General features: G+C 36.5%; 1 protein-coding gene across 1 annotated transcript in view; it reads right to left on the bottom strand.

The window, feature by feature from the left end:
* Positions 1-1,000: 1,000 nt before the first annotated feature.
* LOC136858272 (alpha-amylase) overlaps positions 1,001-14,115 on the bottom strand; it is a 31,391-nt gene continuing 18,276 nt past the window's right edge. Inside the window, exons 8-11 of the mRNA XM_067137680.2 lie at positions 11,509-11,725; positions 8,142-8,260; positions 4,106-4,261; positions 1,001-1,159 (exon numbers count right to left, since the gene is read on the bottom strand). Of these exons, the coding sequence (XP_066993781.2) occupies positions 1,148-1,159; positions 4,106-4,261; positions 8,142-8,260; positions 11,509-11,725 (504 nt within the window). The 3' untranslated portion in view covers positions 1,001-1,147. The remainder of the gene's footprint in view (positions 1,160-4,105; positions 4,262-8,141; positions 8,261-11,508; positions 11,726-14,115) is intronic.

Genomic DNA, 14,115 nt, shown 5'->3' with positions numbered 1-14,115 from the left:
TGTGTGACTTGAAACTACGTGATAATTTCTTATTTAAAAAAATATTTTTTCATGTAAGGTTAGGTTAGGAGTATCTGACTTGTGGACTGGACTTTTAGTTCAGGTTAAATAAAAAATAACAGAGTCGTTCTTCAGAAGTAGTCATTGATTCAAAAGTGGTGGATACCCGATTTGGCGATATGAATCAGAACGAACGAGGAACCAAGGAAAGAGTTGCGGCGTTGCGGCTGCCATCTTTTGATTCAGATTTCGATTCACAAACGAGTCGATTCTTTTCTTTCACTGAATCATGATTCAGTCGTTCAGTGCAATGATTCGTTCATTTTGAATCACTCATTCAGAATCTCCTCATCTCTAATTGAGAGACCATCTTAGCAGATGCTAGGAAGTGTGGGATAAGAAGGAAGCTATTAATCACAGGAAAACAGAAGTGACAAAATAATAGAGATAAATGTAAGTGGTAGAAGAGTAGGAATACAGGATCAACACAAAAGGAGGAAAGGAACCCAGCAGGTCAATATGAGTAATGGAAAGGTACCACATCAACAAGTGGCTAATCAACTCATATATGGAAAGACAGAAACATGAATAGGAATACATGATAGGTTACTGATTGATATTTGAAAAGGGAGAAACAGAAGAAGAAAACAATGATAAACATGAAAGCATAAAACAATAAAGTTGTGATGGTGATTTTTATTTTAAGAGGAACTACACAAAGGATAAGGACAGTCTCTGCATCTTAATACACTGCCATCTTTACAAAGATGAGCTCCCTCCATCTCTTCTCTATCCATAACAAAAAATCATACACAGTGTGGTAGTAGAAATTCACAAGTCATAAACCAGCCCATTCACTTTTGCTTTCAAGTCTTTTCATGATAATGAGATTTTTGGCTGTGGATGTAGATACAGTAGTATGTTTAATTAAACTGAGGATAGAGGAACAATATTAGAAGGAGATTATGATTTCAATGTTGAAATTAAGATGTGCAGAAAATTTATGCTGTACAATTTTTTATTTACTCATTTTAAATAGATATTTTATGTTTTTACAATATGAATATGATGTTTAATCATCAGAAGTAGAAAGAAGTAAACCAGTCTTTTCAAGTATGGAGTGGAGAGCAGAGTGGTTAGTGTTGTCTCACAGCTTGGACTGCAAAAAAAATATGTAAAATTAATAATAATAATAATAATAATAATAATAATAATAATAATAATAATAATAATAATAATAATAATAATAATAATAATAATAATAATAATAATTTTGAACATGCAAGCAGACAATGAAAACATTGAGAAAAAGGAATGCAAAATCATAAGAAAAATTCTAGGCCCAAAACTCACCAACGGACAATACCAACTTAGAGGCAGACAGGAAATCAAATAATACACAAATATTCACAGTGATATTAGAAAATGCACATTAAAAGAATGCATCCAGACAGACTTACCAAACAAATAGTCAAATTCTATGAAAATAGGAGCAAAGCTAAAATAGACACAATGAAATAGATTGGCAAAATTAAAACCGATTTGAAACAGGCAGGAATTACACCAGCACATGTCCAAAACAGGGTAATCTTCAGATCCAAAATTCACAAATGGCAAGTTGACCAAGAGGAAAGACCAAAGAAGAAAACTTAAACAACCTGGTCTGAAGACAGAAAGGCAGCCCACAGTGAAAGAATGAAAGAAATACAGACACAGAGGAAGGCAAATGCATGCCTCTATTTGTTAACATTATACTATCAGGGTCTCCCTCTCTACTAAAATATTGAGTAATTTATATATGAAAAGTTCACTGAAGAAAAAAATTATTTTGTTTTAACTTAGGAGCCCCACTCTCCTTCCATTGTTAATTTCTAAAGTTTTCTATTCAATTCCTGTACACAGTAGTGGCAATTAGGATTTAAAAGAACAGGGGCAAAAAAATGTACGGACGGCAAACTGTACCCGGGTTTGTGGGATATAACGGACGATGTGGGAGGAGAAGAGGGTATATACATCAAAACTGAAAAAAAATAAAGGGCTACAAATTGGTAAGCTGCTTCTTCTTCTTCTTCTTCTTCTTCTTCTTCTTCTTCTTCCCCTCAACCGTTAGGTTGGTGGGTGACATGCATGTCTTCCAAGCATCTTCTTTCTTTAGCCAATAGCTTCAAGTCGCAATCGGTGTATTTGCCTTTAATGCCATGTACAAATTGAGTTCTTGGTCTTCCTTTACTCCTCCTTCTTTCCAGCTTTCCTTCAATAAGGATGGTGCACCAGTCAGAATGACAAATCAAATGGCCAACAAAGCTGTTCTTTCTTTTGTTCAAGGATTCATCCAAGATGCGTTTATCACTTACTCTTTTGAGAACATTCTCGTTTGTGACTTTATCAGTCCAAGGTATCTTTAGTATTTGTCTCCAACACCACATCTCAAATGTCCTGAGTTTCAAAACATCTGCTTTTCACAGAGTCCATGTTTCAGAGCCATAGCTTACAATACTCCACATAAAACTTTTCACAAAGTGCTTCCGCCACTCTAAGTTAACATTCTTGGATGTTAGTAGAGACTTCTTTTTTGAAAAGGCTTCTTTTGCCTGTTCAATTTGAGCATTTACTTCCCTCTTACATTTTCCATTAGATGTGATCAGGCTCCCCAGATGTTTAAATTCCTTTAGTTGGACTAATTTCTCTCCATCCATTAGCACATTGACAGTTTGGTCACCCTCCTTAGTGCATACCATTACCTTGGTTTTCTTTTTGTTTATTCTCATACCGCTCCTGTCTTGTAATAATTTGCTTATGAGATTCAGAACCTTTTCCATTCTTCTCTCATTTTATACTATCTGAGTGAATTTTGAGAGTGAGGTAAAGATTGACACTTTACCAACTTAAGTGTGGTAATAATAGCATTTTTGAGATTTTGATTCAATACTATATAATCAAATTTTCAGCAATGGAACAATATTACATATTTATTACCATTAAATAGAAGTACGGTGTGATTATATAATTACAGTTACAATAATTTAGTAGTTGCCCACATGCTAAGAAACTAACTGACACTAAAGAACTGTGCGCAGCAAGCTGGTGAATCATACCTCAGTGCCTCACCTTGGCAAAATATAAATATATATATACCTGCTACCCTTCCTCACAGCACATGCAAAGTCTCCACTACTTGCTGTGGCGCTATACAAATCGGTTAGCCAGAACGAACGTCATTTTGTGTGTATTTCCCCTAACAATTTTGTTAATAATTAAAGAAAATAATGAGAACAATTAGCTGATAAGACAAAAGGGTTTGTACAAATTGCTTTTTTCAATAATTCCTAGTTTCAGCCAGTTAAAATATAATAAAAGTGTAATATTTTCTCCACAAAGTGGGGGGGGAATTGCACCCCTCACAACCCCCCCCCCCCCAAATTGCTGCTACTGCCTGTACATCTTGACATTCCAATTCGTACACCTATTTCCTGAAGCCATAATATTGTTCTTCAAAATATCCATAAGTTTGTTCCCTTTTGAAACTTGAAGTAAATTCATCTTGTATATCAGAAACTTGATGTGAATTATATTTGAAAATCACCTGGAGGCTTTTCTGGTTATGTATTTGTAATGAAATGAAGTTCCAGTTGAGAAGAAAGCAGAATGGCATCAACAAAAGTAAATTATAATAACATTTTTATATTGTTGAAATAGTAGACTAAATCAGGGAATATCATTTTAGATGACCGACATAGGGTTTTGAATCTTTTCTACTCCCAAGTTCATATTACTTGAACAAATAGGTCTGTGCTTTAAAACATGAGCTACTCAGATTGGCACCACTAAATTGGTCAGTGTTAGAACTACTAAAGCAAATTTTGTGATACTTATTTTTTGATAGAAATATTATTCCCATAAATACAATTTGTTAATCAACACAAGGAGATTCTCTGATAAATTATGTAACGTTCTATACTCACTTCTCTTTTAGCCCCATCTTCCAGACTATATAGCAATTTCACTTGTGCCCTCAGGACTTTTTAAGGTGAAGGACAATAATTGTGCTTTAAGTCTATGATAATGGTTCAATGTTTTTTGACATTATACCAGTTGTTTGACTTACCCCAGCATGAATTGCTAAGACACCATCATCCTCACTGCTGAGGATCTCAATGTAAGCTGTGCCATCATTTCCAACATTGATAGATTTACCAGTACACCTGCCATTCTCCTTGCTTCCAGAGATGATATCACAGTATGTACCAGCAGATAGACAGGTCTGAAAACAAAAATTCATTGAAAATAAACAACGATTTATCAATTTATCTCTACTGAGAAACTCATAAACATGTGATTTGATAAAAGAATTACAATGTTTTAAATGATAAAAGAGGGCATCTAGATCTTCACTTCCTCTGCTAGAGCACTAGTTACTTAGAATTTTGTGCTTATAGATATCTTTGTGCATTAGCCTTATGTTAATTTTGGATATGTGAAACGTCTAATTAAGAGGATTAATGTGGTATACTACTAGAGCCTCCATGGCTCAGGCGGCAGCACGCTGGCCTCTCACCGCTGGATTCCATGGTTCAAATCCCGGTCACTCCATGTGAGATTTGTGCTGGATAAAGTGGAGGCGGGACAGGTTTTTCTCCGGGTACTCCAGTTTTCCTTGTCATATTTAATTCCAGCAACACTCCCCCATATCATTTCATTTCATCTGTCATTCATTAATCATTGCCCCAGAGGAGTGCGACAGGCTTCGGCAGCCGGCACAATTGGGAACATGCATCATTTTCAAAAATATTTTTTTTGAAAAGTACACTAATGAAATAGTACGTAAACGTATTACATTGTGGTATGTTGCCTTGTTTTCTACCATTAAAAAAATATTTAATAGTGCCTTTCCGCAAGGCGAGTGAAACGGCCTCTGACGTAAGCGGCGCGCTGTGACGTCACGATCCAGTACCGCATGGAGCTCTACCAGCCGTTGTGCATCAGCCGTTGCTAAAAGCCGATTGTTTATTATTCATGATCGCGAATAACTTCGATATGACAGAAGAAAGGTTCAAAACAGCACAGTCAGACAATCTACCATGTATAGATGTCATCATTCTTGAAAAATGCGACTTTTGTGGCCGCAGAAATTCGCGGATAACAAGCAAGTTTGTAAGTGGCGTCTTTTATATACGTGCAATGTACTGTAAACCATAGTATTAGGATAACAACGAACCTGGATAGATATCACATCACTTTCAACATTTCCTTCTAGACTGATTCCCCTATTAAAGAATAACATTACTAATGCTGAAAGCCCGAAAATGTAAAGTAAGAAATCGGATTTCAGCACTAACATAAACATATAGGTAGCATTATAGTACTAGTCCGCTTCTGTGGTGTAGTGGTTAATGTGTGCCACTCCCGGAGGCCCGGTTTCGATTCCCGGCTCTGCCATGAAAGTTGAAAACAAATAGTACGAGGGCTGGAACGGGGTCTACTCAGCCTCGGGAGGTCAACTGAGTAGAAGGGTTTCGAATCCCACCTCAGCCATCCTCGAAGTGGTTTTTCGTATTTTCCTACTTCTCCTCCAGGCACCTAAGGCCACGGCCGTTTCCTTCCCTCTTCCTTGTCTATCCCTTCCGATCCTCCCATCCTCCAACAAGGCCCCTGTTGAGCATAACAGGTGAGGCCCCCTGGGCGAGGTAATGGACCTCCTCACCAGTTTCATCACCATACTCAAAGTCTCACGTTCCAGGACAGTGCCCTTGAAGAGGTAGAGGTGAAATCCCTCGCTGAGTCCGAGAGAAAACCAACCCTGAAGGATAAACTGATAAAGAAAGAAAGAAGGAAAGAAAGAAAGATCATAGTACTATAGGGCTATAATCTATCATTCCCAAAAATATATATATTTATGGTTGGGACAACTGGCCTACCCACTTTCGGGGCCCATGAAAGAGAATTAAATATCTTTGTGGAGGGAAAAAGTTAAACATGATAAAGGTAAATATGACTTCATCTAGTTTTCACAAGTCGGGCTGAGTGGTTCAGACTGTTGAGGTGCTGGCCTTCTGACCCCAACTTGGCAGGTTCGATCCTGGTTCAGTCCGGTGGTAGTTGAAGGTGCTCAAATACGTCAGCCTCGTGTCGGTAGATTTACTGGCACGTAAAATAACTCCTGCAGGACTAAATTCCTGCACATCGGCGTCTCCGAAAATCGTAGAAGTAGTTAGCGGGGCGTGAAGCCAGTAACATTAATTACATTTGGCTTTTAACAAGCTGAGCAGATCAGGAAAGAAAAGTGTCCTGGTGACATTTTAGTCGCTCAATACAGGAATGTCTTTGGGTGCTGTGACTTTATTATTATTATTTTTTTTTGCCGTTTGCTTTACGTCACACCGTCACATAATGGCGACGATGGGACAGGAAAGGCCTAGGAATGGGAACAAAGCAGCCGTGGCCTTAGGTACAGCCTCAGCATTTGCCTGGTGTGAAAATGGGAAACCACGGAAAACCATCTTCAGGGCTGCCGGCAGTGGGGTTCAAAACCCACTATCTCCCGGATGCGAGCTCACAGCTGCGCGCTCCTAACCGCACGGCCAACTCGCGCGGTATTTTTACCCTTCGGTTTATTGACTTGGCTTGTATAACCTAAAACTTAGGCTAAGTTGGATTATATTTTAAACACCTACATCACTATTTTCACCTGTGTCCAATTATGTTATTTATTTCATTAATATTATGATAATTATTATAATTGAGCATTGTTAACTTATAAGACTCCAACAGACAAGCATTGGTTTTGTGTAGAGTTATACATTTGTTAAATTCACGTCGTTTCCTTTCATGCTGTACACGCCTATTCTTTGTTACATTATAGGGTATGTGCTATTGCACATCGGAACTCTACATCATTTATAAGTTTTCTGCCTCACTGTCTGCGCAGGATTCATTTTAAGTCTAAAATATACCACTCAGATTATTATCCAATGTATAGACCTCGAATTTAACCATACTAGACACTAACGTAAAGTAGAAATACGCGAAGTGTATCCTGCTTCTCACAGCACACTACGTGTTATTTCGTCTGCTAATTCAGTCAACCTGTACGATGACGTCAGGCCAATGAGATCGCGTACTTGCGTGACGTGACATTTTCGTAGATTTTTATCATGTTTGGAGTTATTATTTGTACATTCTGATCACATTTTTGAATTCTGCACGCAATTTTGTATCAGATTAGCATATTTTTAATTAAAACCCCGCATCATGCATGTTCCCTATTCCTATCCTCATCGCTAGATGGGAGCTTCATTCATTCCAGTCCTGACCCAATCGAATGACTGGAAACAGGCTGTGGATTTTCAATGTGGTATACTACTACTTGAATACATTGAGCATGACTTCACTGAGCACCTGTTAATAATTTCCTAAAAATTAAGTTCCCAGAAGTGAACCCTAATTTAATTTTACCAATTGGAAATGTTGAAGCTCTTTAGACCTTCTTAATTGCAAAATGTTGATATCAATTAATACAAGTGGATATACATCTCCCCTTGTACCTTGTCCTACAAAAGAGGCTTGCACTGACACATCAATGGCACACTAGTCACCAGCATCTTGAAAAGGTATGGCAATCCAACTGCTGAGCCCATCGCCATCCTAGAGCGAAACATTGGTCATTTTAAAACTGAAGAAAAGTCCTAAAAAACTTGAAAACTTTAATATTCACAATCTGTGAATTAGATTATAGATATTTTTTTATATAAAAATGAAAGGTAGGCATTTATACAACACTTATCTCTCCCCTAGTGCATTGTCAATGTATGTGCTTCAGAGGTGGCTTGCAATGGTGCAGTTACAGTGCACTAGCTGCCAACATCTTGGAACGATGTGACAATCAAAGTGACTAGACTGCTGCCACATTGGGAAGGAACATTGGTAATTTCACAACTCAGAAGGCCTAAAGAACTATACCTACTTCAGCTTGCGCAGGAAACATGATATTCTTAGAAAATAATATGGTAACGAAACACTTAGTAGTGGACATGTTTACATAACCCAGTGATGTCTTTCAGATGTTAGATGTTCAATGACACACATTGAAACAAGAATGCAGATGTTCAACAAACTGTTATCATTGAGAAAATTTATTTCAGTACCTGTCTTGTTTGTTTGAAATCCGTGTTGAATTCATTATTGAAAGCAATAAAACCCTTTCCACCTCTGCAGTAGGAGATCTGTTTGTTGCCATCATCCCACCAGTCATTCATTGATGTGCCTGTTCAGAGAAAAAAGTGTAATGTAATGTTAGAAGATAAGTCTTCAAGCATTAATATTACCATTATAGACAATTTTCTAATAAATTTGATACTGCAGAGAGTGGATCTTAATTCTGTCGACAAATTTTCTGAAAAATAAAAGGCTGAAGTGTTTCCAAAGGCTCATAACCTGTCTATCAGACTGAATGTTAGAGAAAGAATCACCTATGTAGATGTCAGTATATATTCTGCAATTTTTTGGCAGCAGCAAAACTCTCCAGCAGTCCAGCAGTAGTAGCAATTGGGAATTAGAAGTGGTGGTGGTTGGGGCAGGGGGGGGAAGAAAAAATTATAGATAACAAAACGTACCAGGGTTCTGGGGTATATAATGGGGGTAGACAAGAACATTGAAAAAAAAATAAAGGTGCCCTTTCAGCAAATTTTGACAAAGATGTAAAGATTGACAGTGTACTAACTTAACTGTGGTTGTTTTTTTTGTTTTTCGTTTTTTGAGATTTTGATTCAACACTATACAATAAAACTTGCATCAGAAGAACAACTACATTACAGATAAACAGAAGTATAGCTTTATCTAGATATATAAAACTAGCAAGATACTTGTGTTTTGCTATGGTTTTAAACTGAAAGAAGTTTAGAGGGAATGATTATTATGTTCTGATCTAACACTCAGTTGATCCCCATACAGAAGAATTTGAATGTTTTAAACCCTAGGCTTATCTTGTTTAACATCTAGGATGCAAAAGCGACCAACCTGTGAAATTTTGATTTTGTACGTCGAACAGTAATGGAGGAATGAATACTTTTTTATGGGTGAATGCTCTTAAGTACTAAGTATTTATTGACATCTAGGATATAGAAGAACACTCTTCATTTTAAAAAAAATAAGTTTGTGCCCGAAACGGTTTTGGAAGAATGGATACCGGTATTTTTGAGAGTCAACCACCATCTAAACCCCTTAGGGGAGAAATATTTTGAAGTATACAATACCAGCAAAATACCCATATTTTGGTATGGTATTATTCTGAAATTTATAATTGAATGCTTAACATTTTATATATAATCCACTAAAATTCGCGATCTGACTCATTTTCTGAGAGATTAAGGCAAAGTTCCCCCATTTTTCAATCTTTCTTTCCAGCAATCGATTTTGTACTTCCCAGGCTAGGTCCAGGAATTCCGCCTGGTCAGATTGGTCCCTAAATCTTGGCCATCTTTTCCTATAAGCATTTTTAATATGGATAAAATCCTTGAGGAGATCCAGCGTGGTGTTGTCTTGGGTGGCTTGGCGGTACTAAACCCGCAGCCGGACTGCACTCGTAGTCATTACCCGGCCAGGACCCGTTTCCAGCGTGGTCCGCACGTTTTGACGACGGTCCAGAACAGTATTATTATTATTTTTATTATTATTATTATTATTATTATTATTATTATTATTATTATTATTATTATTATTATGTATCCCGCAACAAGATGCAAGACCGCTACTTGACGGTAAATTACATCTGCTGCCATTGTCATTGCTGACAATGTGACCAGCACCATTGTCGCGCGTAGGCAATTGCGCGGGATTTCTGGCGATACAAATGATATACTTCCATGCATTATTGACCTTATTATAGAAGTGAACAATTGCACAGTCAATATCATTTCTATCATTTATTTCAAATGTGTTTAAATTTTTATTTATGTGCCAGGAGAATCTACTGTATTCTAACTTTAAGTTCTCCAAAGGAAATGATGGCTCTTGAAAAATGAACCCAGGAAAGATTAAAAATTATCGGTTTATGATCAGAATCAAGTACAGTACATTATGAATAGTAAAATCAATTGGTCTCAACTCCTTTTCCACCTCACTGCCATTAAGTTGATTCCCCCCACCCCCTGCCAAAAAGAAAAGAAGGCGTGTTTCTTTATGCTTAAAGGAGATTCCAAATACCAATGTTCACCTCTGTTACCTTCAGTTTTGAGATATAAGTTACCACATAAAAAGAATTCACTTTTTTCACTTCCATTTACACTTAACCCCCCCCCCCCCAAAATAAGTGAATTTTCCGGAAAAATACTTGTTTCATTATTAGTAAAGGATCTCCTAAATACCAATTATCATGATTATCACATCTTCAGTTTTTGGGATATGTGTCCTCATAAAAAGAATTCAACACCTTTTCACTCTCCACCCCACCCCCCCACCCCCACAAGATGACTTTTCCCCAAAAATGCGTTTTTCTTTGTTTTTAAAGGAGATCCAAATACCAATTTTCACGTCTGTACAACTTCAGTTTTTATTAGATGTCAGTATCCTCATATAATTCAATTCATTTTTCAAATCCTTCACCAACCGCCTTCAAAGGATTTTCCGAAATCAAAAAGAATATGTGTTTCTTTACTTTCAAAGCAGATTCCAAATACCAATTTTCACGTCTGCAACATCTTTCATTTCAAATAATTCAAATAATTTTTCAATTCTAACCCCCTCCCCCCACTTTAAGTGGATTTCCGAAAACAAAAAGCACATATTTCTTTATTTTTAAAGGAGATTCCAAATACCAATTTTCAGGCCTGTAATATCTTCAGTTTCTAAAATATAAGTATCCTCATTAAAGGCATTCAACCCCTTTTTCACCCTTTTTCACCCCTCCAGTGGGATTTTCCATAAACAAAAAATCTGTTACTTTATTTACCAATTTTCACATCTGTAATATGTTAAGGTTTCTGATACACTGTAGATATGCTCATTTTAAAAATTCACCCCCTTTAACGCTTCCCCTTAAGTGGATTTTCAGAAAACAAATTATGTGTGTTCCTTTACTTTTACAGGAGATTCCAAATACCAATTTTCACGTCTGTAACATGTTACATTTTTGAGATATATTGTAGATATACTCATTTTAAAAATTCACCCCTTTACTCCCTCTTAAGCAGATTTTCCAAAAACAAAAAATATGTGTTTCTTTTCTTTAGATATAGATAAACTCATTTTTAAAATTCACTCCTCCCTCCCCCCCCCCTTCTCCCCTTAGCAATGGAATATCCAAAAATCCTCCCTTAGTGATGATCACCTACATTGTAATATAAATGTATCCTCAAAATTTCATTTCTTTATGTCCATTCGTTTTGGCTCGGTGATGATGAATCAGTCAGTCAGTCAGGACATGTTACTTTATATATATAGATATATATGCTTTATGCATTCAGTAACCTATATCATATAACATTTCTATTATGTCAATATATGTTGATATCTTACCTTCAACTTCGTTCCTGAAAGCAATCATGTTGTAAATCTGTCTCCAACGATGTTCACACACCCAGCCATTTCCACAAGTATTGTCACTGTTGACAGTAACACTCATAATGTTGCCACTGCCATCAGCTGGAGGTCCAGCATCAGTGTTATCAAAGGCAAAACTGGACATCACTCTGGGAATACCATAGGGCCAGGACAACATGAAGGCAACAGCCATCTGAAAGTGGATTAGTGATCTTGAATAACACCTTATTACTCATAGTTGTCAAGTAAACACTGATGTATTCTGCCTTGAACAAAAAAGAATTCAGCTCCAGTCCAAACAAATTTCTAATATACGGTTGTTCATCGTATTGCCACCCCAAACAAATTTTTCAAGGTTTTGGGTCTTTTATAATATATTAAGTGATTTACCATAGTAGAAGACTCCATCTGTCAACATGTCAGTTTTATTTTAGTTCAGTCCACCTTATTACATTACATACATAGTGTTAGATACCTTCAAAACTTCACATTAACTTCTCACACTAAAATTTCAAGTGGTTTCTTTTAATAGACTCCATCATACTACAAAACATTAGACTACCCTATATCCTTGAACAAATAATTTATAGTTGGCTTTACTTTTTGCAAAATTATTCATAATTTGAGAGGGATCCAAGTTCTTGATAATATTTTATTTAGTTAAAAGGCTTGCTAGAGCTGACAAATGGTTCTTGGCTCATTGTAGAGTGCAGATATGATTTTTTTAGATTAAATTTACTAATACTACCCTCTCCACTTGCCACTAAGATACGTATAGTCAACAAATCCAGAAAGTGCAATGGAATGTAGAAGAAACAATAAATGATGATAATTACAGTATTTAATTTCCTAGTGGGGAATAACCGGATAGAAGGACGCAACTGCTGGACAATGATTATGCTATAAAAATATTGTCTTCTCATTAAATATATAACATGAATGTTCCTTTACATTATTTTGGTACCCTCTGTCAAGTTGGCATTCTAGCCACAGCCCACCTGGTTCTCTTGGGATGACCCTGATGGAAATTTTTATCTGCTCACCTTTGTAATGTGGAAATGTTCGATGACCAGTAAAAGCAGTAAATTTAAACTAAGAAATATTCTCTGCATTAATGAAGATATTAAAGTTTTTGAAATTCAACTCATATCTATTTATGAGTAAATTTCTTTAGATAATGGTCAATCTGGGTGCTGGAGAGTTGAAGCACATTGCCTGCCATTAAAATGTTAACGACAAGAAGTAACAAAGCCATAGTTATTATACAGAGGTGTTTTCAATGTAGATAAAATGAATACAATTACAGCTCAGTTAGACATGAGGAATGTACAGAAATCAGTATCTCATAGAGAAGATATTGGATATGTTCTAGGGTTTCTCAGTCCATGTGGTTTTAACACATTGCCGAAGTTTATTTGCTGCAACTGTGGATGGTCCATGTCATGTGACCATGAATCAGATATGTTTAATAGGTGACCCCTTATCTTACATTTTTTGGACAGGTCCTACATTTTGACCCTACGTCCAGCAGTCAAGAAAAAAGTGCCAAAATGTCCTACATAAGATTTCTTGCTTTAGTGGGGTTTTCTTCAAATTAAATTTTATATATATATATATATAAAAAAAAAGCACTTAAATATCACATTTGACATATGAAGGAACTCTTTTTTTTTTTTTTTTAATGTGATGAATTTTAAACAATATTCTGAATTCCTGAAGAATGCAGAGTGTCTATAACAGGCCATGATAATGCTATGGCTGTTGTCTTTAATATCTGCCTAATATACTGATATTTGTAATCATTTAAGTGTTGAATCAGTGAAAGGTTTGTTATTTTTCAAATACAATTTTACATCTTTTGAATGTGTAGAATTTTATAATTATGTATTGAACAAGAGTGATCTATTGGCAAAAATCATATCAGCAGATCAGTATGAGTATTTATGACTAATAACATAATGAATAATAATGTTTTTAATAGAATTATGTTTTTCTTTTTAAAATCCATCCTATAACAAACCAACAACTCATTAATGACCTGCAATATGACAACAACAGGTAGTGTGCAAGATAAGCTTTGGTTGCTGGAAAATGTGTCCTACACTTTGGTGAAATGTGTCCTAAATTTCATGGCTCATTATTCTCCATTTGAGTACTGGTCATCTAATCACCCTAGCAACAGACCTGGTGAGTGGTCAGACCAAGGAAGAATTGAACACAGTGGCCATTTAGGAAATGTTGGATGTTGCATTACACATGCAGTCATGCACTGTCCTATTCATAAACAGCCTGAGGCAATTTCTGAACCGGGCAAGTTGGCCGTGCGGTTAGAGGCGCACAGCTGTGAGTTTGCATCCGGGAGATAGTGGGTCCGAATCCCACTCTTGGCAGCCCTGAAGATGGTTTTCCGTGGTTTCCCATTTTCACACCAGGCAAATGCTGGGGCTGTACCTTATTTAAGGCCACAGCCGCTTCCTTCCAACTCCTAGGCCTTTCCTATCCCATCGTCGCCATAAGACCTATCTGTGTCGGTGTGACGTAAAGCCACTAGCAATTTCTGAAGGTAAAGGATTACAACAAGTT

The sequence above is a fragment of the Anabrus simplex genome, chromosome 1 (genome assembly GCF_040414725.1).
Source record: "Anabrus simplex isolate iqAnaSimp1 chromosome 1, ASM4041472v1, whole genome shotgun sequence".
Classification (NCBI taxonomy): Eukaryota; Metazoa; Arthropoda; class Insecta; order Orthoptera; family Tettigoniidae; genus Anabrus; species Anabrus simplex.
The sequence above is the reverse complement of the archived record's forward strand: the minus strand, read 5'-3'. Positions and strand labels throughout refer to the sequence as shown.